We start from the raw sequence: 24,696 nt of genomic DNA, 5'->3' as shown, positions 1-24,696 counted from the left end.
TGAAAGCTCCTCTCATTCAAAAGAGAGTAAATGGGAAAACAAAACAAAATGATGTCTGAGAATATGTATTGAATAGAAAGGGTCAAAGAACATCATCCTAAAAATCCAGAAGAAACGTGATGCTAAAAGTGATTTTCTATAGGAATCAAAAGAAAATTCTTAAAAAGAATTGCCTCCATGAAACAGGAACAAAAAACTTTAAAAGAATCAATGGAGATCGAAAAATTACATGAGGAGATGAATAGGAATACTTACAAGTAAATGATTATTGCAGTAGGAGATGAAGGGCAAATATGAAAGTAGAGGCTTATAAGAAATTATAGATTAATAATTTATTCACACTTTTAATCATTTATTGAAAATTGCATACTAGTTCTGTGTCTGGCATTGTTGTAGGAGCTGGGAATATAACAATAAACAAGATAAACTGAGACTTTTTCTCATGGAGCTTGCATCCTAACAAGAGGAGACAGACAGTAAACAATATCAGATGGAGATACGTGCTAACTGAAGAATTAAAAGGGTTATGTGTTAGGGAAAATTTTCCATTTTAAGCTGAGTAGTAGAAAAGTCTTTTCTAAGTAGTTGACGTTCAAAGTTATATTTGAGTTATCAGAAAGAGCCACACATTTCCTCATGGCTCATGTCCTTTGGAGTTTTGTGCTAGGTTCTTTTGTACTTTAATTCTACAAGCATTTCTTAGAGCCCTTTCTCTAAGGGCCTTGATTACGATCTCTCTTCCAATGATTATGATTCTCTTTTTTTTTAATTATTATACTTTAAGTTTTAGGGTACATATGCACAATGTGCAGGTTTGTTACATATGTATACATGTGCCATGTTGGTGTGCTGCACCCATTAACTCGTCATTTAGCATTAGGTATATCTCCTAATGCTATCCCGCCCCCCTACCCCCACCTCACAACAGTCCCCGGAGTGTGATGTTCCCCTTCCTGTGTCCATGTGTTCTCATTGTTCAATTCCCACCTATGAGTGAGAACATGCAGTGTTTGGTTTTTTGTCCTTGCGATAGTTTGCTGAGAATGATGGTTTCCAGTTTCATCCATGTCCCTACAAAGGACATGAACTCATCATTTTTATGGCTGCATAGTATTCCATGGTGTATATGTGCCACATTTTCTTAAAAACAAGCAATGGGGAAAGGATTCCCTATTTAATAAATGGTGCTGGGAAAACTGGCTAGCCATATGTAGAAAGCTGAAACTGGATCCCTTTCTTACACCTTATACAAAAATTAATTCAAGATGGATTAAAGACTTACATGTTAGACCTAAAACCATAAAAATCCTAGAAGAAAACCTAGGCAATACCATTCAGGACATAGGCATGGGCAAGGACTTCATTTCTAAAACACCAAAAGCAATGGCAACAAAAGCCAAAATTGACAAATGGGATCTAATTAAACTAAAGAGCTTCTGCACAGCAAAAGAAACTACCATCAGAGTGAACAGGCAACCTACAGAATGGGAGAAAATTTTTGCAAACAACTCATCTGACAAAGGGCTAATATCCAGAATCTATTATGATTCTCTTAAGCTATAGACCCAAATATGCCAGTTCCCAAACACTTGGCCCTTGGAAGTCATCAATTAAATATGCCCAGTACAGAAGTCATCATTATTAATCTTCCCAAATATAGTCAATTCTCATTATTCATGGTAGTTGTGTTCTATAAAGTCACTGGAAACACTGAGTGAGCGAATACTGAGCCATTGCTTTTAGGAGAAATACAGGTTTAGTTTCCTGTGAGCTTCTGGTCACATTTTCATCAACCAATGAATGCATAACCTTGATTTATTAGTGTTTCTGCTTAAGGACATGTTATTTAATAATCTTGTTGATTCACTAACATTGAACTCATAGCCAACAGCACTATACTCATGCCTGAGAGGAGTTTATCTACCATGTGGGTTTTCTCTGTAAGGCACATCACAGTTTTCTTGAGCTTAGGAACACTAGACAGCACGTCAGTACTACGGTTGGGGGCCATTTTAAACAGCAAAATCATCAACCAAAAGTGCAAAAATGCAAAAAATGTGGCACTGGATAGACTATGAAAATGACACCTGTTTACAATATGAAAACCAAAATAAGAAGGCAGAGCATTACCTTGTTTAAACCTTAGCTAGAAACATGTGCATTAGGCAACTCAAATTTTTCACCCCTCTGCACATGTCTGTTGAATGACTATGAAAGAACTATGAGTATTGCTTTTGGGTTTACAAATAAATTTTAGCAAGTAGGCAAATTCACAAATACAGAATCTGTGAATAATGATCTACTGTTTATTCCATCTACTTATGTTCCCTCTTTCACAAATGAAACCACTGTCAAACCCGTTACCCAGGTTAGAAACTTTGTATCAGCCTTCTTTCCTTCCTATTCTTTATCACCCATATCCAATTAATTTCCAGCTTAAACCTCCTAAATACACCTCAGATTCTGACTGATCTTTTCAATTTTAATTTTTCCCTTTCTTTATTCTACTCTCTGCAGTACAACTTCCAAAATATCTCTTATGGTTGCTAGAGTACAAATACCTTAACATAATTTATGAAGCTTTCCTGCCTCATCTCTTGTCAGCCCTATACCTTACGCCTCAAGTTCCAGCCATGGAGAACTTCTTTCAGATTCTTAGGTTATGTGATGCCTTTTTTTCCATTCAGCCTCTTTGTCTCCTCCAGGAACACTTTTTTCCCCTTCTCTCTTTCTGGCTTATTCTTCTGACTCATTCGTCAATTAGAAGTATAAACATCATTTTTTGAAGAAGCTTTCTTTGACACTTCCCCCACCCACCACACACACACACACACACACACACAAACACACCCTACTTTGATCCATAGGATTCTGTAGTTCTTTTTAATATAATTGCTTGTTTGTCAGGCTTCCATAGTAGTCTATAAATTCAGTAAGTACAGGTACTGTTCTCAGTGTGCCAATCACATGGTAACCACTTAGTATATATTAAGTGATTTGGTTTTTGGTGAGATTGTGTGTATTAACACAAAACTTTTGGAGCAGTGTAATACTAATGACATAAAGTAGGAAAAAATCCAAGTTTTACTTGCCTGCTTATTGTTTTATATCTATTTGCTTATGTCTTCAGCAGCTTTTTAAAAAATGTTAATGATTGAAAGAGCTTGGAGCTTAAGTGAAACCTCTGTAGCTCATCTAGTGACCTCTCTGTGAATAGACAGGCACTTCACCAATTACTCAACTGGACTGGTCAAACATCTATGTCTCAAATTCCACCTTTAAGTATTGAGTTGACAAAATTGGCAGAGGGCATAGAATAACAGAAGGTGAATTTAGCAGCCACTAAGGAAACTCCAGCTCATTTTTGTAAATGGGAAGCCAGACCTATCAGATAAATTGGTCTTGTCTTTTGTTTTTATTCTATTGAAGGAATACTTGAAAGGCAAAACTATACCCAGTTTAGAATTAAGTAGAAGTTCATGATTTGGTTTTTATATAGAATTTCATCTTATATATTTTCTATCATTTATAACAAAAAATTAAATTAGTGTAGTATGGTATAATTAGAGAGAATGCTTTATCTAAATTCTCAAGTAAGTGTGTCTTGGCTCCAAAGCATATTGAATATGTAATGTCACACTACAATAATAAAGGTCCTTTAGGGCTGTTAACCTTAAAATAAAAAGCCCTTTAGTGTATACAGAATGTAATTAAGATTTAATAATACTACTATGCTGTGAAATGGTGACAAGTTGAGAATAACTTTAACAAACCAACTAGCAGTTTCCTCTTATTTCTTAAATGGAATCATTCGCCTCCTCATTAATATGTGGATGAAAAAAGCTTTGAAATAGCTGTCCTAATGTTTGATTTCATTTTATAGGAAGGAAAAACTCGGGTTTTACAGTTATAATCACTTTAGAACTTTAAAACTGTTGTTTTTAAGCTACACCAGGGTTCAACAAACCATAACCCATGAACCAAATCCAGCCTGTTGCCTGTTTCTGAAGGGCCTGTGAACTAAAAATGTTTTTTACATTTTTAAAATAAAAAGAAAAGGAATATTTCATGAAAGGTGAAAACTTTGCAAAATTATAATTTGTTTCCATAAACAAGGTTTTATTGGAACACAGCCATACTTGTTTATGTCTTGTTTATGGCTGCTTTTGCACTACACCAGCAGAATTGAGTAGCTGTCCACGAAGCCCTCATATATTTACTATCCTGCCTTTTAGAGAAAATGTTTGCCAACCCCTGAGCTACATTAGTGTCTTTACATGACTTAGTACCTTAAGTCGACTTTCCCAATTTTTTAGGACCAGTTTGGGAATCTAACAAATAAATCATCTTGAATAAAGTTCTTCAATTTTTCAGGGAGGCAGAGGAAAACTAAACTAGGTATTGCATGGCATTTATACTTTTTTTAGGTGGGCAGGGCTTTTACTTTAATCATTGATTTTATCTTATTTATTTTTAAAATAAGCGCTTGCATGAGATACTGTTCTAAGAGCTTTATAACTCCTCTAAATCCTCATTACAGCCATATGATGTTGGCATGTCTACAAATGAGAAAACCATGGCACACTTATTAGTGAAAGTTAAATAGTGGAACTTAAATTAGTGGTAGGAAGTTATACAGCTATTTATAGCAGTTGTACAGCTAGTAAGGGGCAGAGTCACTATTCAAATGTAATAATAGTCTCTGGTTCCAAAGGCAGTTCTCTTTACCACTGGTATTCTCTCTTTCCATTTTTACTCTTATTTATTTAGAAAAGCTTTGGATTAAGAGTAGAATTCAGGGCCGGGCGTGGTGGCTCAGGCCTGTAATCCCAGCACTTTGGGAGGCTGGGCAGATCACAAAGTCAACAGATCGAGACCATCCTGGCTAACATGGTGAAATCTTGTTTCTACTAAAAATACAAAAATTAGCTGGGCATGGTGGCGCACACCTGTAGTCCCAGCTACTCAGGAGGCTGAGGCAGGAGAATCTCTTGAACCCAGAATGCGGAGGTTGCAGTGAGCCGAGACTGTGCCATTGCACTCCAGCCTGGTGACAGAGTGAGACTATGTCTCAAAAAAAAAATAAATAAATAAAAAATAAAAGAAGAATTCAGTAATAAGTGGGGTGTGATAATCTAAACACACTGAGTTTGTATTCATTTCCTAGAGCTGCTGTAACAAGGCCCCATAAACTGAGTGGTTTAAAACAACAGAAATGTATTCTATCCCAGTTTTGGAGGCTAGAATTCCAAACGCAAGGCATGAGAAAGGCCATTTTCTCTCTAAGACTGGGTAGAATCTTTTGTTGTGTTTTTCTAGTGCCTGCTGGTGATCAACAATCTCTGATGTTCCCTGGCTTGCAGCTGCATCGCTCTATTCTCTGCCTCTGTCATCACGTGGTGTTCTCCCCATGTGTCTCTGTGTCTATTCTTTTCAGCTTTTCAGGACACCAGACATACTCTATTAAGGTCCCACCCTCCACTGACAGGATCACATCTTAATTTAACTAATTATATCACAATGGCCCTATTTCCAAATATGGTTGCATTCTGAAGTTCCAGGAAGGACATGAATTTGGGGAAACCACTATTCAACCCAGTACACAGCTCATGAGTCAGATATTATTACGTAGAGCACTTCTCATTTTAAGCCCAGAAACCCTAAACGAAAAGTGGGAACTGTGCACCAAGAATCTTCATGCTTTTGTTTTTTGTTTTTTGGGTTTAATCCTGTGCTGGATTATAACCTAAGGGGGAATACGAATTTTCTGTTCTCAATTCCTGCTTTTTTCCTGCTTCCCATTGCCCCTTTGTTCATGATTCATTTGAAAGCTGGTTTTTATTCTGGATGTTTTTCTTCTGGAATGCTCTGTGAGTTTTTTAAGGAACATTTTCTTACCTGTTATCATAACTTATGGAAAGGTTGGTTTCCCTGCATTCTTGTGAATTTGAGACAATTGATTCAGAAACCAGCTTTGGTGTGCTGGTGGTTAAGTTCTGGTAGTTTCCTTGTAAGGATATTTTGTACACATCCTTACAGGTTTGTAACTAAGGTTCAATAAATCGTAATAGTTATTTGTATTTTCTATTGTTAACATCAATGTTAAAATAGCAGATTTTGAGAAATGTGATACTACCTCAAGGTCCCAGACCTGGGACCTTCTCTTTTCCCTTGAAATATAAGAGTAATTGGTCCAATTGTGTCAACCCATTTTCTTTTCTTTATTTTACAGGGTGCCCGGGAAACATTTGAGAATTACTACCGAAAACAGAGGCGAAAACAGGCTCGTTTGGTACTTCAACCTCCATCTAACATGGTAGGATTACCATCTTCACTTTTCTCACATTTTTGCTTTTCCTCCTTGATGTCTTTTGATGCGTGTGTGTGTGTGTGTGTGTGTGTATGTGTGTATGTGTGTACTGTCATTCTGAGACCACTTTTGGTGGATGTGACTTGCAGTAAGAAAACATTATTTATTGATTGCTGTGTGTCTGGCACTGTTCTAAGTACTGGATATGTGCTGTTGTATTTCCTCTTCATTGGTAGATAATATTATTATTTTTACCTTATCAGATATCATCTAGGGACCTGAGCCTTAAGAGATTAAGTGACCGATTTTAACTTAGTCTTAATGTAACAAAACAGAAATGATAACTTTTTCTTCTTTGCTTTGTTGCAGCATGAAACTTTAGATGGCTACAGGAAGTATTTTAATCAAATTGTAGGGTAGGTATATATATATATATTTATTGGAATTTATACTCTTTCCATACATAGATTTGTGAATGTTGGAAAAATAAATCAGGTTTTCCTTAGGAAATTCTTTTCGTTTTCTTTTTTTTAATCCTTAAGACAAGATTTGTTTTTGATTTTCTAATGATTTAAAAGGAACATCCTGCTGGTTTCAACTTTATATTGCTGGAGGGCATTTTTGTGGATAAAGTGAGAAAAACATTGAATTGTAATCTTATTACACTTGATGTTTTGTTTCTTTGTTTTTGGTAGATGGAACCAAAGAATCAGCGAAAGTTGGCAAACTTTTTCCAAAAGGGCCAGATAGTGAAATATTTTAGGCTTAGTAGGCCATATGGTCTCTTTCACAACTGCTTAGCTCTGTTGTTATAGTGCAAAAGTAGCTATAGATGATACGTAAATGATGAGCATGGCTATGTTCCAATAAAACAATCTTTATAAAAACAGGCAGTGGGCTAGGTTTATCCCATAGGCTGTATAGTTTGCCACCCTCATCTAGGGTGTATATAGTGGTACGGAATTGCATTTCCCAAATAAACATCCCAATACTGGCAGCTTGTTCTAATTGCAAAATAATGACTTTGCAGTTAAAAGAAAAGGAAATAACTTGGATTCTTCATCAGGTTTATTTTTTTCAGATTTAAATTGTTTCAATGTAATTAGTAGTTATTAAAATATATCATAAAAATTCCCTAATAAAGACTTTTTTTCATTAATATGAATATTTAGGCAAGACAATGAAAGCTACATTTTAAATGCATAATAACAAAAAGCCACAAGATTGTTCAAACGTAACTTCGCATTTTTGAAACCTTTATACGATGCCTTTTCAAGACTTTGATGATAGAGTCCACATGATGGGAATTATTTTGATATTTTGTGCATCGGATTCTTAAAATATATAAAGAATACATAATATATATATGATGTATATATTAGCTTTTATGATGTCTTTAAAATTCATTTTTTTGAAATGTATTGATGGCTGGGTATTTTCTTAATATAACAAAATTTTCCTCCATTACCTCTACACATTTTCCTCCCTTTTAAACTACTGGATAGCATTGTTAACATTTAATAGAAATTTAATAGAAATGTAACTCTGATCTCTCTAGGAGTGGTTATGAAGATATCATGATCGCAGACATAATTTTTAGTCCAAGTAGTCTGATTTCATTTATTCTACTGAATAACTTTCTTCAAGAAAAAAATGACCACTAACTTTGCATTTGATGGTATCTCTTAATGCTTGTCAGACCCCAGAGAGAGTAATAAAACTGTAATTTCTGACAGCTGTGCTTTCTTTTTTCCTCAATCTTAGCTTTTTTGTGGTTGAAGATCACATTTTACATACAACCCAGGGCTTAGTAAATAGAGCCTACATTGATGAACTGTGGGAAATGGCACTTTCAAAAACCATCGCAGCACTCCGTACCCACTCGGTATGTAAGAAGCCCAAGGGAAGTTGTTATTTAGAGCTGATTATCTATATATTCAGTGTTTTACTGCTTTAAAATCAACATATGTATGTCTTTGGAATCATTCACTTGGAGCTATAGATGTCCTTCAGAGACATAGAAGTAGCTGCTTCAAATTATCACATTTTCTACCACTGAGCTCACTTTTATAGAAGCCCTTTGCAATAAGAAAATAGCAGCTAATGTCTATTGATTATTCTCTCTATGTGTCAGACGTTGTTCTGTTTACTTCATGCATACTCTCTTATTTCATCCTCACTACAACCCTAGAAAGGTAGGTATTATTATTATTACTATATTTACCTTATAGTCTGGGAAATTGAACCTCAGAGAGGTTAGGTAACCAGCCTAATGCCGTACAATAAGAAGTAGAAGTCAGATTGAAACCCAGATGGTCTGACTCTAGAGCCCATGTTCTTAGCCACTATACCATTTTGCCTTCTATAGTGCCTATTAATATTATAAACACTGATTTGGAGTTCACAGTTCTACTGTTACCTTCTGAAAAAAAAAATGTTCGTAACATATTAAGCTGCCCAATGTTCTGTTCCCGTGATCTATTGATATATTTTAATGTGGCATATATTTTTGGTGATAATCCACTTTATTTCAGTTATAGAATGCTGGCTCTTAATTCCCTTCCTTTCCTTCCTTCCTTCCTTCCTTCCTTCCTTCCTTCCTTCCTTCCTTCCTTCCTTCCTTCCGTGTTTCTTAAAGATTGATTATGCTTTGGCAGTGGGAATATGACAATGAACAAGATAGATGGTCTTTGCTCTCAGAGAGTTATATTTTGATTGGAAGAGATATCCAATAAACATGTAACAAGAATGTCAGACAGTGATCATGCGATACAGACAATGAAAATAGAATGACAGATTAGGAAACTGTGTTTGCTTTTGAAGTGGCATTCTGAGATTAGAATATCAATGAGTCACCATTATGCAAAGAAGACCAATTAAATGATCATTTTAGTCCTAAAGAACAGTAGTGCAAGGGCTCTTATCTCAAAGTGTTTGAGGAATAATAGTGAGGAGTCAAAGACGGAAGATAATTTAGCATTAAAACAATTTCTTTAAGTGACTGTAGTATCCATCTAGTTGTGCTAGCTAGAAACTTAAAAATCGTCCATGACCCATGAACTCTGTTTTCTAATTAATCAGCAGGCGTTCCAGATAGAGTAAATACTATGTGTAAAAATCTGTTTTAAGGGAACATAGCCCTCTCAGAGACCTGAAAGAAGTCCAGAGTGGATAGAACACAGGGTGAAGTAAGAAAAGAGAAGTAGGTAGATGCCATGTTATTTAGAATCTACTTGACCTTTTAAACAGTGGGCTGAATAGAGTGTGTTACGTGTAGATGTGTTCAAGGTGAAGGTGGGATAACTTGGAGTAAGATGATCAGATTTTCATTTTTAAAGATTGTTCTGGCTTAAGTGTGGACAGTGGATGAGGGGTAAGAATGAATTCAAAAGCAATTGCTAGGCTAGTCTAGTATTCCAGGCAAGTGATAATGATAGTTTGGGTCAAGGAGTATTAGTAAATATTGAGAGATATGGTTGAATTCAAGAGATTTTTAGGAAGTAAGATTAATTGTACTTTCTGATGGATTAGATATAAGAGGTAAAAGGAAAAGAACTATCAAGGAAATGCCTAGGTGAATGGTTTCCCTTCTTGGATGATAGTGTTAATAGTTTTGATAGTTTGGAGTGGGGAGATAATGAGTTTACATTCGAAATGATTACTTTGTGATGTCTTTGTGCCATCTAAGCAGCAAGTTCTAGGAGATTGGTTAATATGTATGTGGGTTTGATCCAAAGAGGATATGTCATTATTGAATGTGTTGCAAATATTTCACTCCTTTTATTTTTGCTTATGGTGTTTGTTATAGTATACAGAACTTTTAAATATTTATATATCTGATAATACTTCTCTTAAGTTTAATTTTCTCTCATTGTACATATGTAACCAAGGACTCGATCTGACATTTTTATCATTTTATTCTTCTGTTATAATAAAATCTGGCAAACTTGAAACGTTTTTTACATGTTTTTGTGTGTTCTGAGATTTTTAAAAAGTTGCTTAACTATTTTATAATTAGATTTTTACACATTTATATGTTTATAACCACCTGTTATTTACTCTCATTTATAGTATGATTAAGGATCTCATTTTTTTGTAGTGGTAGTGCACCCATTGTCTTTGGATCATTTTTTGAGTGCCTTACTTTTTCCCCATTGAGTTGTATGTTCTAACATATAAACATTATAAAAATATACTTCTATATTAGAATAGAAATTTTGATTATTAAGAACATTTTAGTCATCATCCCTTGCATGGTTATTATTAGCTTTCTGATATATAAATGTCCGTTTTTGAATATATAAATAAACTATACAATATATAATAGGTTTTAAATAGGAACATGCTGTGTTTTTCATTTAATGTCTGATGAATATGATTTAATTTTAATATATAATATGGCATTGTAGGATTATATTATTATTTTTAATTGATTCATTTGATATTTTGGGCTTTTAAGAAGGTTTTTGGTTGTTTTTTTTCTAGCTATTGAAAGCATTGCAGTAAATACTGTTATAAACATATCCTTACACAATTGATCATACTTAGAGCAAGTTCTTAAGAAATGAAAATAGTGAGTACAGGTATTTGGACATTTCTTAGGTTCTAGATATTACTCATTTGCTCTCCCAAACTATTGAACTATTTAACACTCTGAGCAGCATCTACTAGAATGCCTATTTCCCTATTCTTTTTATTCTACAGAAAATTATGTTTAAAAACAGAAAATAATTTATAATTTCAGAAATTGTATCTTATTATGCTTTAAAAAAATAATACTGATATTAGGTCAGGCATGGTGGCTCACTCCTGTAATTCCAGCACTTTGGGAGGCCGAGGAGGAAAGATCATCTGAGGTCAGGAGTTCAAGACCAGTCTGGCCAACATGGTGAAACCCCGTCTCTACTAAAAACACAAAAATTAGCCAGGCATGATGGCATGCACCTGTTATCCCAGCTAGTTGGTAGGCTGAGGCAGGAGAATTGCTGGAACCCAGGAGGCAGAGACTGCAGTGAGCTGAGACAGTGTCACTGCATTCCAGCCTGGGTAACAGAGCAAGACTCTGTCTCAAAATAAATAAATAAATAAATAAATAAATAAATAAATAAATATAAAAATTAATACTGATATTGAAAATCTCTTCCATGTTATTTGTATATCTTCATAGAATTTCTTGTTCATATACATTGCCTTTATCTTATATTTTCACGTTTTTAAACATTTTACTATTATTATTGAAAGATGGACATTAGCCGTTAATGTTAACCTCATCTGATAATATGTTGTAAATATTTTTTCTTAATTTAATGTCTCTTAGCTTTTCTGCAGCTTCAAAAAGTTTTAACGTTTTTCAGTAGTTAATTTTATTGATCATTTACTTTATAATTTATGTGTTCTTCATTACAAAGCATATGTGTTTATCTTTATTTAATTTTAGTGTTTCTGTAGTTCCTTTTTCTACAACCATAAAAAATTTATTTTAGCATAGGGTATGAGATTGGACTCTCTTTACTTATTTTGAAAATGACTCATCACTTCCAATAACATCATTGTGATAATCTGCTGTCTTAGTGGGCTCAGGCTACCATAAGAAAATATCATAGACTGGGTGGTTTAAATGACAGAAATTTATTTTCTTATAGTACTAGAGAATGGAAGTCAGAGATTAAGGTGTCCACATGGTCAGCTACTGGTGAGGGTTCTCTCCCTGGCTTACAGAAGGCTGCCTTCTCACTCTGTCCTCACTTGACCTTTCCTCAGTGTATGCCTGCTGAAGAAGGATTGCTCTCTCCTTCTCTTTTTTTTTTTTTTTTTTTTGAGACGGAGTCTCGCTCTGTCGCCCAGGCTGGAGTGCAGTGGCGCAATCGCGGCTCACTGCAAGCTCCGCCTCCCTGGTTCACGCCATTCTCCTGCCTCAGCCTCTCCGAGTAGCTGGGACTACAGGCGCCCGCCACTATGCCCGGCTGATTTTTTTTTTAGTAGAGACGGGGTTTCACCATGGTCTCGATCTCCTGACCTCGTGATCCGCCCGCCTCAGCCTCCCAAAGTGCTGGGATTACAAGCGTGAGCCACCGCGCCCGGCCTTCTCCTTCTCTTTTTATAAGGAGAACAATCCTACTGGATTAGGGCCTCACCTGTATCACTTCATTTGATGTTAATTACCTCCCAAAAGCCCCATCTCCAAATATAGCCATGCTGGGAGATAGGGCATTAATATGTGAGTTTTGGGGGCAGAAACAGCAGTCTGTCCATATCTCCTTTCCCTACATGTTTTGAAGGCTACCTTTTATATATTATATTATGTATACACTAAGGTTTATTTCTAGGTCATATGATTTGAATTCTCGCTCCTTCAATCAATACAGCATTGTTGTGATTATTGTATCTGATATTGTGTGGCTTAATTTTTATTTATTTTATTTATTTATTTTTATTTATTTATTTATTTTTTTTGAGACAGTCTCATTCTGTCACCCAGGCTGGAGCACAATGGTGTGATCTCAGCTCACTGCAACCTCCGCCTCCCGGCTTCAAGTGATTCTCCTGCCTCAGCCTCTCAAGTAGCTGGAATTACAGGTGCCTGCCACCATGCCCGACTAATTTTTCTGTATTTTTAGTAGAGATGGGGTTTTGCCATGTTGGCCAGGCTGGTCTTGAACTCCTGGCCTCAGGTGATTTGCCTACCTCGGCCTCCCAAAGGGCTGGGATTACAGGCATGAACCACTGTGCCCGGCCGGCTTAATTTTTTATAAGATACGTGTATCCTCTTAAATCTTCTTTTTAAAATATGCTATTTATCCACTTATTATTCTTCCAGTCAACTTGAGAATCACTTTGTTACAACCCTTCCACCTCTAGTCCACACCCCTAAAAATTGAGATATAATTTGGTTGTGCAGTAAATCTGTAGATTGACACATTTCAGGCTCTGGTATTTTTCACCAAAGAAGATAGATATTTTGGTTACTTATTTGCCTTTCATGTCTTTTGGTAAAATATTTAATAATACTTCCCATCAAAGTACTATTTTTAGGTGTTTTATTTTTTTTTTGCAGGTAATATTTTGTAGAAGGTTTTTTTTTTTTCCCCATCATATTTATTAACTAGTATTACTATCATTCTGTGGGAGAAAAGTTTCTGATTTTGTTTGTTTATTTTATATCTATCTATTTCACTGAATTCTCTAATTTTATTTTGTTTCCTGAAAAAAGTTATCTTTCCTTTAGAAATCAGATTCATTCCATGCACTGTCTTTTTTTTTTTTTTTTCTAAAGCAATTTTTTTTGTGTTCCTGATGCATTTGGGAATGTAACAGATCTCTAAATCTCTCAGTAGAAGAATGCACCCTCTCTTCTTCAGCATGCAATTTTATTTGATACTATTAAGAGCAGGACACTTTTCAAGTGTGCTGATTTTTTTCAAAGTGTAGATCTGTGGAGAACATTAATCTTTAGGGAGTTTTTCTTTGTAGATCTATTGTATATTCTTTTTAACTGAAGAATAAATGACAAAATACCTTCTTTTTAAAAAATCATTAGTTCAGCATTGATCTGTAGAGGTAAAAAGTAGATGAGTGATTGCTTAGGGATTAAAGAGGTGATAGCTAAAAGGTACATACGGAGTTTCATTTTACTATTTTAATTTTAATTTTTCATTCTGGGGTACATGTGCAGGATGTGCATGTTTGTTACATAGGTTTCATTTTAAAGTAAAGAAAATTTCCAAAGTTTGACTATGATAAGGGTTGCAGATATCTGTGAATATACAAACAATTAAAAACTATTCAATTATGTACTTTAAATGGGTGAGTTGTATGGTATGGGAATTATATCTTGACAAAGTTATTAAGAAACAAGTCAGTATTAACACAGATTTACTCATTGAACCATTTTATACATTAAGAGACTGAGTGTTGGTACCACAAATGCTGACTGTATTTCATGACACTATTTATTTTATTAGTAGTACCCAGCAAACAAAACAACAGCCCAAACATCAAATCAAATCTCAAAAACACTCCGTCTATGTGACTACATTATTTATCAAATGTTTCTATATTTTCTAGCATTATATATGGCTGTTTAAAATTACTCTTTACTTTTTCTGATTAAATTATTAGTATAAATTGAAACATTTTGAAAGATTCGATATTTCATGTATTAGTATGTGCAACATTCTCAGTGCTGATTTCAAAACATAAGATCTTACATAATCTACTTCACTTAGTAAATTTAGCAATATGTTAAAAGATTTAATATGCCTAGTATAAAGGAGAACTCATTTCAGGAATGGTTCAATATTAAAAGATCTGCTAATATGATTGTTAATGATAATACGATAATACTGAAAAGATATTTTTAAGATTCAACTATACTAATCAACCTAGTCCTTCAGTCCAAAATATGAAGAAACAGCCAAGAGTCATAAAATATTTGAAGAAAACCAATTATATCACATGGGAGACAACAATAAACAAATAGAGTGGCCGTTCTTTAGCAAATACAAATTATGGGCTGGAAGAAAAATTTACAAAGTAATATTTATGATTTTAGGAATGTAGAAGACCAGGTTATTAATACCAATCCCTCAGCTGGAAAGAATCCGAAATGCTGCATTTTATATATAACATATAAGATATTCATTTAAGTATTAAAGTACTTAATAAGGATAGTAAAGAATTACTCAGCTAAATCGAAGGGAAATAAGTAGATAGGTTAAACACTCAAGCTGCCTTTTTGTTGAGGTAACTTCTTAGTCCAGAGTTCATAACTCAAACTTGGATTTTCACAGCCTCTTGGGCCTATTCAAGATGGAGAGTCTAATATGCTGCCCTTACCCCATTAAGCTGGAAAAGGCTATTCCTTTCAGGATAAAGGTGAACCAGAAGTAGAAGAAAAAACAGTCAAAATTCTTCCATCAAAGAAATCTCCTATCTAGGCAGTTTTATCTTCAATTTTGTTCTTACATAAATACTCAGAGAATAGACACGGGGAAATGCCAATTCGTCTTAATTTTTTTTGTGTTTTTATGTTTTTTCTTTTCTCAACCCTGCTTCTTTTGTATCAACTCTTTTATAATGCATACATGATCTTGATAATGAAACCAGATGAGGGTAGTATAAGAACTTGTAAATGCATAAATATAGATCAGACTTATTTATAAATATAAATCAGGAATCTTAAAATATTAAAAACAGAATCTAGCCATTTACAACAAACATTAATATATTTGGTTGAGTTTCTAGTAGCAAATGCTAGCTTAGTTCAATATTACAAAGTCTATTAATATAATGCACTTAATTGCAGATTAAAAAACAAAAAATATATAGTCATTTCAGTAGATACAGAAAAGCAATTAATAAAACACACAATAAACTTATGGTAAAATTTCTTAGTAAATTAGAAACTGGAGAGAATTCCTTAAACTAATAAAAGCAGTCCTCCAAAACGTATTCAAGGTAGTCAGGACCCCTGTGGAGAAATTCTAAAATGTCATTGAGAAATTAAAATGGGTTAAAGAAGACCTAAGTAAAAATGAACCATGTTCATTGATTAAAAGAGTTATTATTACAGTGATATCAGCACTTTCAAAATTGACCTGTAGATTTAATTTAGTGTCAATCAAAATTTCAATAGTTTTATTATAGGGAAGATGGTACCTTACAACCTAATTATAATATTTCAAACTAGTACAAAAGCCAAGAGCAAGTGAGAGATTCCTTAAGACTGAGAGTAATGTATTTGGATATCAAGACATTGAAAAATCATATTAAGATCCTCTGATATTGTCATTGGATAGATAATGGACCTTCAAACAGTCTCACACATATATGGATCCTTGGGATATATATTAGGTGGCATAGGAGGTCGGTGGATAGAAGACAGACTTGAATGAATAGCAATGGGACAGCTGACTGTCATGATGGAGGAAAATATACACCAAAGATTGAATTTCAGGCGGATAAAATATGAAAATGTGAAAGCCAAAACTATAAATCTTTTAGAAGATAATATGAGAAATATCTTTATGATTCAGGATGTGGGAGGAGTTCTTAACTGAAAACTAAAAGCACTATCCATAAAGGAAAAGATTCAGACACAAAACATCGAACTACATTAAAATTATAAGAAAAAACCTCACAAAAGATAGTAGGAAAATATGCCACATAGTGAAAAATGGTATTTGTATATAACAGCACGAACTAATTTGGAATATATGAAGAATTCCTACCAAATCATTACAATAAAGATAGATATCTCAAAAGAGAAAAAATGAGCAAAGGACAAACAGTTTATGAAAGAAGGAATCCTCCTGGCTGGGAAAACACGTGAAAGGTGTTCAGCCTTCTTAGTATATTGGTAAAATGCAAATTAGAACCAAATCAGGTAACGTTTTTCAAGAATTAACAGTACTAATGTTGATAAAGATATGGAGCAATAGAAACTCTGATACACTATGAAGGGAATAAGTTTAAATTGATGACACTTTGAAAAAGTGTAATATCTTATAAATTTAAAGATCCCCATGGATCAACTTTTCTCTAAATATATTCTCTTCAGTAATTTGCCATAATACACCATAATAAACATGCAAGAATATCTTTCCATCATTGCTGGATTTTAAAATGAGAAATGACTTAAATGTCTATCAGTAGTAAAATAGATAATCTGGGTTAAACTCAAACATTGGATACTAGAGAGCATGAAAATAACCAAAGTATAGCTATATACAATAGCATTCATGAATTTCACAAATATAATGTTAAATGAAAGAAGCGAGAAAGAAAATTATACATATGGCTTATTTCCACTTATATAATTTTGAGAGAGAGAATATTGATTAAGTCTCAGTATTTAGGTGGATACAAATTAAGGACAATAGGAGAATGAAAAGACTATCTACAGACTGAGAGAAATCTTTGTATATCACATATCTGATAAAGGACTGGTGTTCAAAATATATGATGACCTCTTAAACAAGAAAACAAGGCCAGGCATGGTGGCTCATGCCTGTAATGCCAGCACGTTGGGAGGCCAAAGCAGGAAGATCACTTGATTCCAGGAGTTTGAAACCAGCCTGGGCAACTTAGTGAGACACAAAAAAAATTAAAAAATTAACCAGACGTGGTTGCATGTGCCTGTGGTCCCAGCTACTCTAGAGCGTGAAGTGGGAGGATCTCTTGATCCTGGGAACCTGAGGCAGTAGTGAGCCATGATCATACCACTGCAGTCCAGCCTGGGAGACAGAGTGAGACCCTGTCTCAAAAAAAAAAAAAAAAGAAAGATGCTCATCATCCTATATCATCAAGGAAATCTGGAACACGAACCACACCAAATGCTGGAGAGAATGTGCAGCATCAGGAATTCTCATCCGTTGCTAGTGGGAATGGAAAATGGTACAGCCAGCTTTGAGGACAGTTTGACAGTTTTTTATAAAATGAAACATAGTCTTACTATATAATCTAGCAGGTGTATACCTAGGAATTTTTCCAAATGAGTTGAAAACTTACTTCCACACTAAAACCTTCACACAGATGTGTATAGCAGCTTGTTTATAATTGCCAGAACATGGAAGCAACTATGTTTGTCAGTGGGTGAATGGAGAAACAAACTGTGGTACATTCGTATAATGGAATATTATTCAGTGATATAAAGAAATGAGCTATCAATCCATGAAAAGACACAGAGGAACCTTAAATGCATATTGCTAAATGAAAGAAGCCAATCTGAAAAGGCTACATACTATATGATCCCAACTATATGACATTCTGGAAATGGCAAAACTATGGAGACAAGAAAACTATCCCTGTTGCCTGGGAGTTGGGAGAGGGAGGGATGGGATGAACAGGCAGAGCACAGAGTATTTGGGGGACAGCAAAACAGTTCTCAATGATAATATAATGGTGGAACATATCAATTTATGTATGTTAAATCCCATAGAATATATAACACAGAGTAAACCCTAATGTAAACTATGGGTTTTGTTTAATAATATTGTGTCGATATTGGCTCATCAGTTATTAATTGTACCACAGTACAGTTGTTATATAATATTTCAAACTAGTACAAAAGCCAAGAACAAGTGAGAGATTCCTTAAGATATCCAGGATATTATAACAGGGGAAAAATGATGGAAGCAAGCCAGAGGATGGTATGAATCCAAAGTAAAAATTGGCTTAGAAGGGAGGGCACTGGGCTACTCATGAGAGATCCAAACATCTCCCACTAGGTGCCACCTTCAACACTAGGGATCACATTTTAATGTAAGATTTGGAGGGGACAAATATCCAAACCATATCACCAGGAAATGACAAAACATTAAAAAGTTTTATACTATGTTTATAGGAGATATTCATAAATTAAGATTAGCTGAAAAGATTGAAAATAAAGAAGGGGAAGCAGAAGTGGTGGTATTCTACAAGGAAAATAGAAATGAAGTTGAAGATCTTAAAATGGGATAGGAGATGGATATTTTGTATTGATACTAGTTTTAATCTAATGAAAAGGTAATAGCCCTTTTATAAGGAAGCATCAATATGTATAAAACAAAAACTGTTAGTAATATGAAGCGAAACGGACAAGCTGCATAATTGTGGGAGAATTCACAACACCTCTTTCAGGACTTGAGAGACCAATGAGAGAGCAAGTAACAAAAATTATAATTAAAGAATTTGAATCCCAAAATCAGTGAACTTTTACAATAATGACATACACATCTTTGTATTCTGTCCACAGAAATTATTTTCCATGTCAGTTAACTTTTCTGATTTGTTGATATGAGGTTATACATGGACATTATTTGTAATTTTTATTTTCCTCTGTACTTATTTTCTCTTTTGTATTTCTCATATTTTTTGTTTTCTCTTTATTGTTTAATCAGTTTTGTCTAAGATTTGTTTATTTAATTGATTTTATTTTTAACTTGGTCTTTGGTTTATTTAATCAAATCTTCCATATCTTTTTTAATTTCATTAGTTTCTGTTTTTAATTTAATTAATTTTATTCTCTCATTTACTTATGGTTCATTGGCTTTCCCCCATAGTTTCATCAGTTCAGTGCTTAGTTTGTTTATTTTCAATCTTTTGTGTTTTGTGATGTTTACATAAAGAAATACAAATTTATTTTGAAAATGGTTTTAGCCACATACCATAGTTTTTGATATGAAGTATTTTATAGTTGTTCATTTTTAAAAGTGTCAATTTTGTTTTCTTCTTTAACCAAAGAGTTATTCAGAAGTGCATTTTTAAATTCCCAAGTGTTAAAAGTATAGATCACGGTTATCGAACTTGCTGTATTCAGCTGTTCCCTGGCTGAACCTGGTGTTACCTTGTACCAGGGAAGTGTTGAATTATTTCTAGGGAAAGAATTTACCAGGTAAAGAATTTGTCAGATAAAGCATTAAAGATTAAATAAATAAAAATTTAATTGCATTTTTACTAATAACATATTTTTCCTCCTTTGTCTTTTATTTACTTTAGTCTTACTGTTCTGATCCAAACCTTGTGTTAGATTTGAAGAACCTCATTGTGCTTTTTGCTGACACACTTCAGGTATGTGACTTCTGTTTACATATGCTCATCTAGATTAGTATTATCATCAGCTCTAAACCTTTTTCTTGACTGGGTCTGGTGGCTTTTGCCTGTAATCCTAGTTCTTTGGAAGCCTGAGGTAGGAGAATTGCTTGAGTCCAGGAGTCCAAGACTAGCCTCAGAAATATAGTGAGACTCCATCTATACAAAAAATAGAAACATAAAAAATCAGCAGTAGCAGTAGCACATTCCTGTAGTCCCAGGCACTCCGGGGGTGGAGGTGAGAGGATTGCCTGAGCATAGGAGTTCAAGCCTGTGGCAAGCTATGATCTCGCCACTGCACTCCTGCATGGGTGATAGAGACCCTGTCTCAAAAAAAAAAAAAAAATCTGACTGGGTGCAGTACCTCACGCCTGTAATCTCAGCAATTTGGGAGGCTGAGGCAGGCTGATCACTTGAGGTCAGGAGTTTGAGACCAGCCTGGCCAACATGGTGAAACCCTGTCTTTAGTAAGAATGCAAAAATTAGCCGGGTGTGGTGGTAAGTGTCTGTAATCCCAGCTACTTGGGAGGATGAGGCAGGAGAATTGCTTGAACCTGGGAGGTGGAGGTTGCAGTGAGCTGAGATAGTGCCATTGCCCTCCAGCCTGGGCGACAGGGTGAAACTCTGTCTTAAAAAAAAAAAAAAAAGAAAAACAACAACAAAACAAAGAAAAAAAATCGACATAAGCTTGGATAAGTTACCTTTTAGTTTTAAGTTGGGTTTATTATTTTCCTAGGAACTAGGTCTTTTTATCTCTATAGCATTTCCTAAGCTTTACCCTGAGCCATTATGTTTTCATATGTAGTTTCCACCTCCTTTTTTTCTCTCACATCAAATCAATTAATTGAACTACTGACTACATTAGTTTTTCAAAATGTTCTTAATTCATATATGGCAGCTGAGTTAGTTTGCAGTTTCTTTAACTACCATCTCGAATAATGGTGGTTGATTTGAACCACATATTATATCTAATAGAATAGCATTAGAAGTGGATGAGATTCAAAGCATTTTTACTTTCTCTCCCTTCTGTGAACTCTTACTATAGGTAGTAGGACTTATAGGAGGGGATGTAGGGAGGACTTAGCCAATAGTATACTCTTTATATATAGATTTTAATTTTCATCTTTTTCTCACTGGCTTAAACATTTTGCCAGGTGTTATTTAATTTTTGAGAGATAAATGCTAGATATTAGGTGTGAATGAAATATTCTACTAACATGGTTTTATTTAATTTGCTGTCCAAAGAATGTAATGTTTTTCAGTACCTTATCCCTCTCATTTTGCCAAAAAACAAAAAACAAAACAAAACAAAAAACTCCTTCCTTAGACGCTGAAGTGATTTTCTTATTTTGTTTCAGGTGTATGGTTTCCCTGTAAATCAGCTTTTTGACATGCTGTTAGAAATCAGAGACCAATATAGTGAAACTCTGCTAAAGAAGTGGGCAGGTATTTTCAGGTGAGAAATTATCTATAGTCATATGTGTGTGTGTTCATGTGCATTAGTGTACACACATGTATTTATGCACAAAGGTTTTCAGATGTTATAAGCAACAAGTATATGTTACTTATATTTTGTAGCTACCCTAGGTTATGATCCAGAATTCAAATAAACTGTTAGAACATCCAAAATTATGTTCCCAAGATATCCAGTCCCAGTATATTAGTGTCTACTGTAGTGGGAAGTCCCCAAACCCTGTTTTGCCTTTTTGTTTCCTTCGATAAATATCAGATTCCTTGGTTCATGTCATTCAGATCATCTTGGTGTCATCTTATTCTGTTATTTGGTTTTCACTTTGAGGTTCGTGCCTAGTCTACAACTCAATTATAGTGAGTAGCATTTGAGCACTTAGGAATAATTTAGGCTTTTGGAAAATCGGTTTGGATGACTCACTCATGTTGTTCCTCATCATCTTCCCTCTCTACACACAGCAAAGGGGCATATTACAGCTCAGTGTTTGAAGCCTGTTATTTAAGTAGTTACTGCAACGTGCATACAATAATAAGAAAGTTATTCTGTCGGGGGGTGGAGCCAAGATGGCCGAATAGGAACAGCTCTGGTCTCCAGGTCCAGCCCCAGCGACACAGAAGACGGATGATTTCTGCATTTCTGCTTGAGGTACCGGTTTCATCTCACTAGGGAGTGCCTAACGGTGGGTACAGGACAGTCAGTGAAGCGCACTGTGCGCGAGCCGAAGCAGGGCGAGGCATTGCCTCACTCCGGAAGCACAAGGGGTCAGGGAGTTCCCTTTCCTAGTCAAAGAAAGGGGAAACAGACGGCACCTGGAATATCGGGTCAGTCCCATCCTAATACTGCGCTTTTCCAACGGGCCTGGAAAACGGCACACTAGGAGATTGTGTCCTGCACCTGGCTCGGAGGGTCCTGTGCCCACGGAGTCTCGCTGATTGCTAGCACAGCAGTCTGAGATCAAGCTGCAAGGCGGCAGCGAGGCTGGGGGAGGGGCGCCCGCCATTGCCCAGGCTTGCTTAGGTAAACAAAGCAGCCAGGAAGCTCGAACTGGGTGGAGCCCACCACAGCTCAAGGAGGCCTGCCTGCCTCTGTAGGCTCCACCTCTGGGGGCAGGGCACAGACAAACAAAAACTCAGCAAGAAACTCCACAGACTTAAATGTCCCTGTCTGACTGACAGCTTTGAAGAGAGTAGTGGTTCTCCCAGCACGCAGCTGGAGATCTGAGAATGGACAGACTGCCTCCTAAAGTGGGTCCCTCACCCCTGAGCAGCCTAACTGGGAGGCACCCCCCAGTAGGGACAGACTGACACCTCATTCAGCCGGGTACTCCTCTGAGACAAAACTTTCAGAGGAACTATCAGACAGCTGAATTTGTGGTCTTACGAAAATCCGCTGTTCTGCAGCCACCGCTGCTGACACCCAGACAAACAGGGTCTGGAGTGGACCTCTAGTAAACTCCAACAGACCTGCAGCTGAGGGTCCTGTCTGGCAGAAGGAAAACTAACAAACAGAAAGGACATCCACACCAAAAACCCATCTGTACATCACCATCATCAAAGACAAAAAGTAGATAAAACCACAAAGATGGGGAAAAAACAGAACACAAAAACTGGAAACTCTAAAAAGCAGAGCACCTCTCCTCCTCCAAAGGAACGCAGTTCCTCACCAGCAACGGAACAAAGCTGGATGGAGGATGACTCTGACGAGTTGAGAGAAGAAGGCTTCAGACGATCAAACTACTCTGAGCTACGGGAGGAAATTCAAAACAATAGCAAAGAAGTTAAAAACTTTGAAAAAAAATTAGATGAATGGATAACTAGAATAACCAATGGAGACAAGGGCTTAAAGGAGCTGATGGAGCTGAAAGCCAAGTTTCGAGAACTACGTGAAGATTGCAGAAGCCTCAGTAGCAGATGCGATCAACTGGAAGAAAGGGTATCGCTGATGGAAGATGAAATGAATGAAATGAAGAGAGAAGGGAAGTTTAGAGAAAAAAGAATAAAAAGAAATGAACAAAGCCTCCAAGAAATTTGGGACTATGTGAAAAGACCAAACCTACATCTGATTGGTGTACCTGAAAATGATGGGGAGAATGGAACCAAGTTGGAAAACACTCTGCAAGATATTATCCAGGAGAACTTCCCCAATCTAGCAAAGCAGGCCAGCATTCAGATTCAGGAAATACAGAGAACGCCACAAAGATACTCCTCGAGAAGAGCAACTCCAAGACACATAATTGTCAGATTCACCAAAGTTGAAATGAAGGAAAAAATGTTAAGGGCAGCCAGAGAGAAAGGTCGGGTTACCCACAAAGGGAAGCCCATCAGACTAACAGCTGATCTCTCAGCAGAAACTCTACAAGCCAGAAGAGAGTGGGGGCCGATATTCAGCATTCTTAAAGAAAAGAATTTTCAACCCAGAATTTCCTATCCCGCCAAACTAAGCTTCGTAAGTGAAGGAGAAATAAAATACTTTACAGACAAGCAAACGCTGAGTGATTTTGTCACCACCAGGCCTGCCCTAAAAGAGCTCCTGAGGAAGCACTAAACATGGAAAGGAACAACCGGTACCAGCCACTGCAAAAACACGCCAAATTGTAAAGACCATCGAGGCTAGGAAGAAACTATAGCAACTAACGAGCAAAATAACCAACTAACATCATAATGACAGGATCAGATTCACACATAACAATATTAATGTTTAATGTAAATGGGCTAAATGCTCCAATCAAAAGACACAGACTGGCAAACTGGATAAGGAGTCAGGACCCATCAGTGTGCTGTATTCAGGAAACCCATCTCATGTGCAGAGACACACATAGACTCAAAATAAAGGGATGGAGGAAGATCTATCAAGCAACTGGAAAACAAAAAAAGGCAGGGGTTGCAATCCTAGTCTCTGATAAAATGGACTTTAAACCAACAAAGATCAAAAGAGACAAAGAAGGCCATTACATAATGGTAAAGGGATCAATTCAACAAGAAGAGCTAACTATCCTAAATATATATGCATCCAACACAGGAGCACCCAGATTCATAAAGCAAGTCCTGAGTGACCTACAAAGGGACTTAAACTCCCACACAATAATAATGGGAGATTTTAACACCCCACTGTCAACATTAGACAGATCAACGAGACAGAAAGTTAACAAGGATATCCAGGAATTGAACTCAGCTCTACATAAAGTGGACCTAATAGACATCTACAGAACTCTCCACCCCAAGTCAACAGAATATACATTTTTTTCAGCACCACACCACACCTATTCCAAAATTGACCACATAGTTGGAAGTAAAGCTCTCCTCAGCAAATGTAAAAGAGCAGAAATTATAACAAACTGTCTTTCAGA

At 35.8% G+C, this 24,696-nt stretch overlaps 1 protein-coding gene across 6 annotated transcripts in view; it reads left to right on the top strand.

The window, feature by feature from the left end:
* Positions 1–24,696, top strand: part of EXOC6B (exocyst complex component 6B) — a 652,095-nt gene that overhangs the window by 311,593 nt on the left and 315,806 nt on the right. For all 6 annotated transcript variants that reach the window (XM_030828178.1, XM_030828177.1, XM_030828176.1 and 3 more), the window contains exons 9-13: positions 6,233–6,316; positions 6,680–6,726; positions 8,075–8,195; positions 19,787–19,858; positions 21,238–21,335. In XM_030828178.1, coding sequence (XP_030684038.1) covers positions 6,233–6,316; positions 6,680–6,726; positions 8,075–8,195; positions 19,787–19,858; positions 21,238–21,335 — 422 coding nt within the window. The remainder of the gene's footprint in view (positions 1–6,232; positions 6,317–6,679; positions 6,727–8,074; positions 8,196–19,786; positions 19,859–21,237; positions 21,336–24,696) is intronic.

The sequence above is a fragment of the Nomascus leucogenys genome, chromosome 14 (genome assembly GCF_006542625.1).
Source record: "Nomascus leucogenys isolate Asia chromosome 14, Asia_NLE_v1, whole genome shotgun sequence".
NCBI classification, from domain to species: Eukaryota; Metazoa; Chordata; class Mammalia; order Primates; family Hylobatidae; genus Nomascus; species Nomascus leucogenys.
Note: the sequence above shows the minus strand (reverse complement) of the source record. Positions and strands in the feature narration are given on the sequence as shown.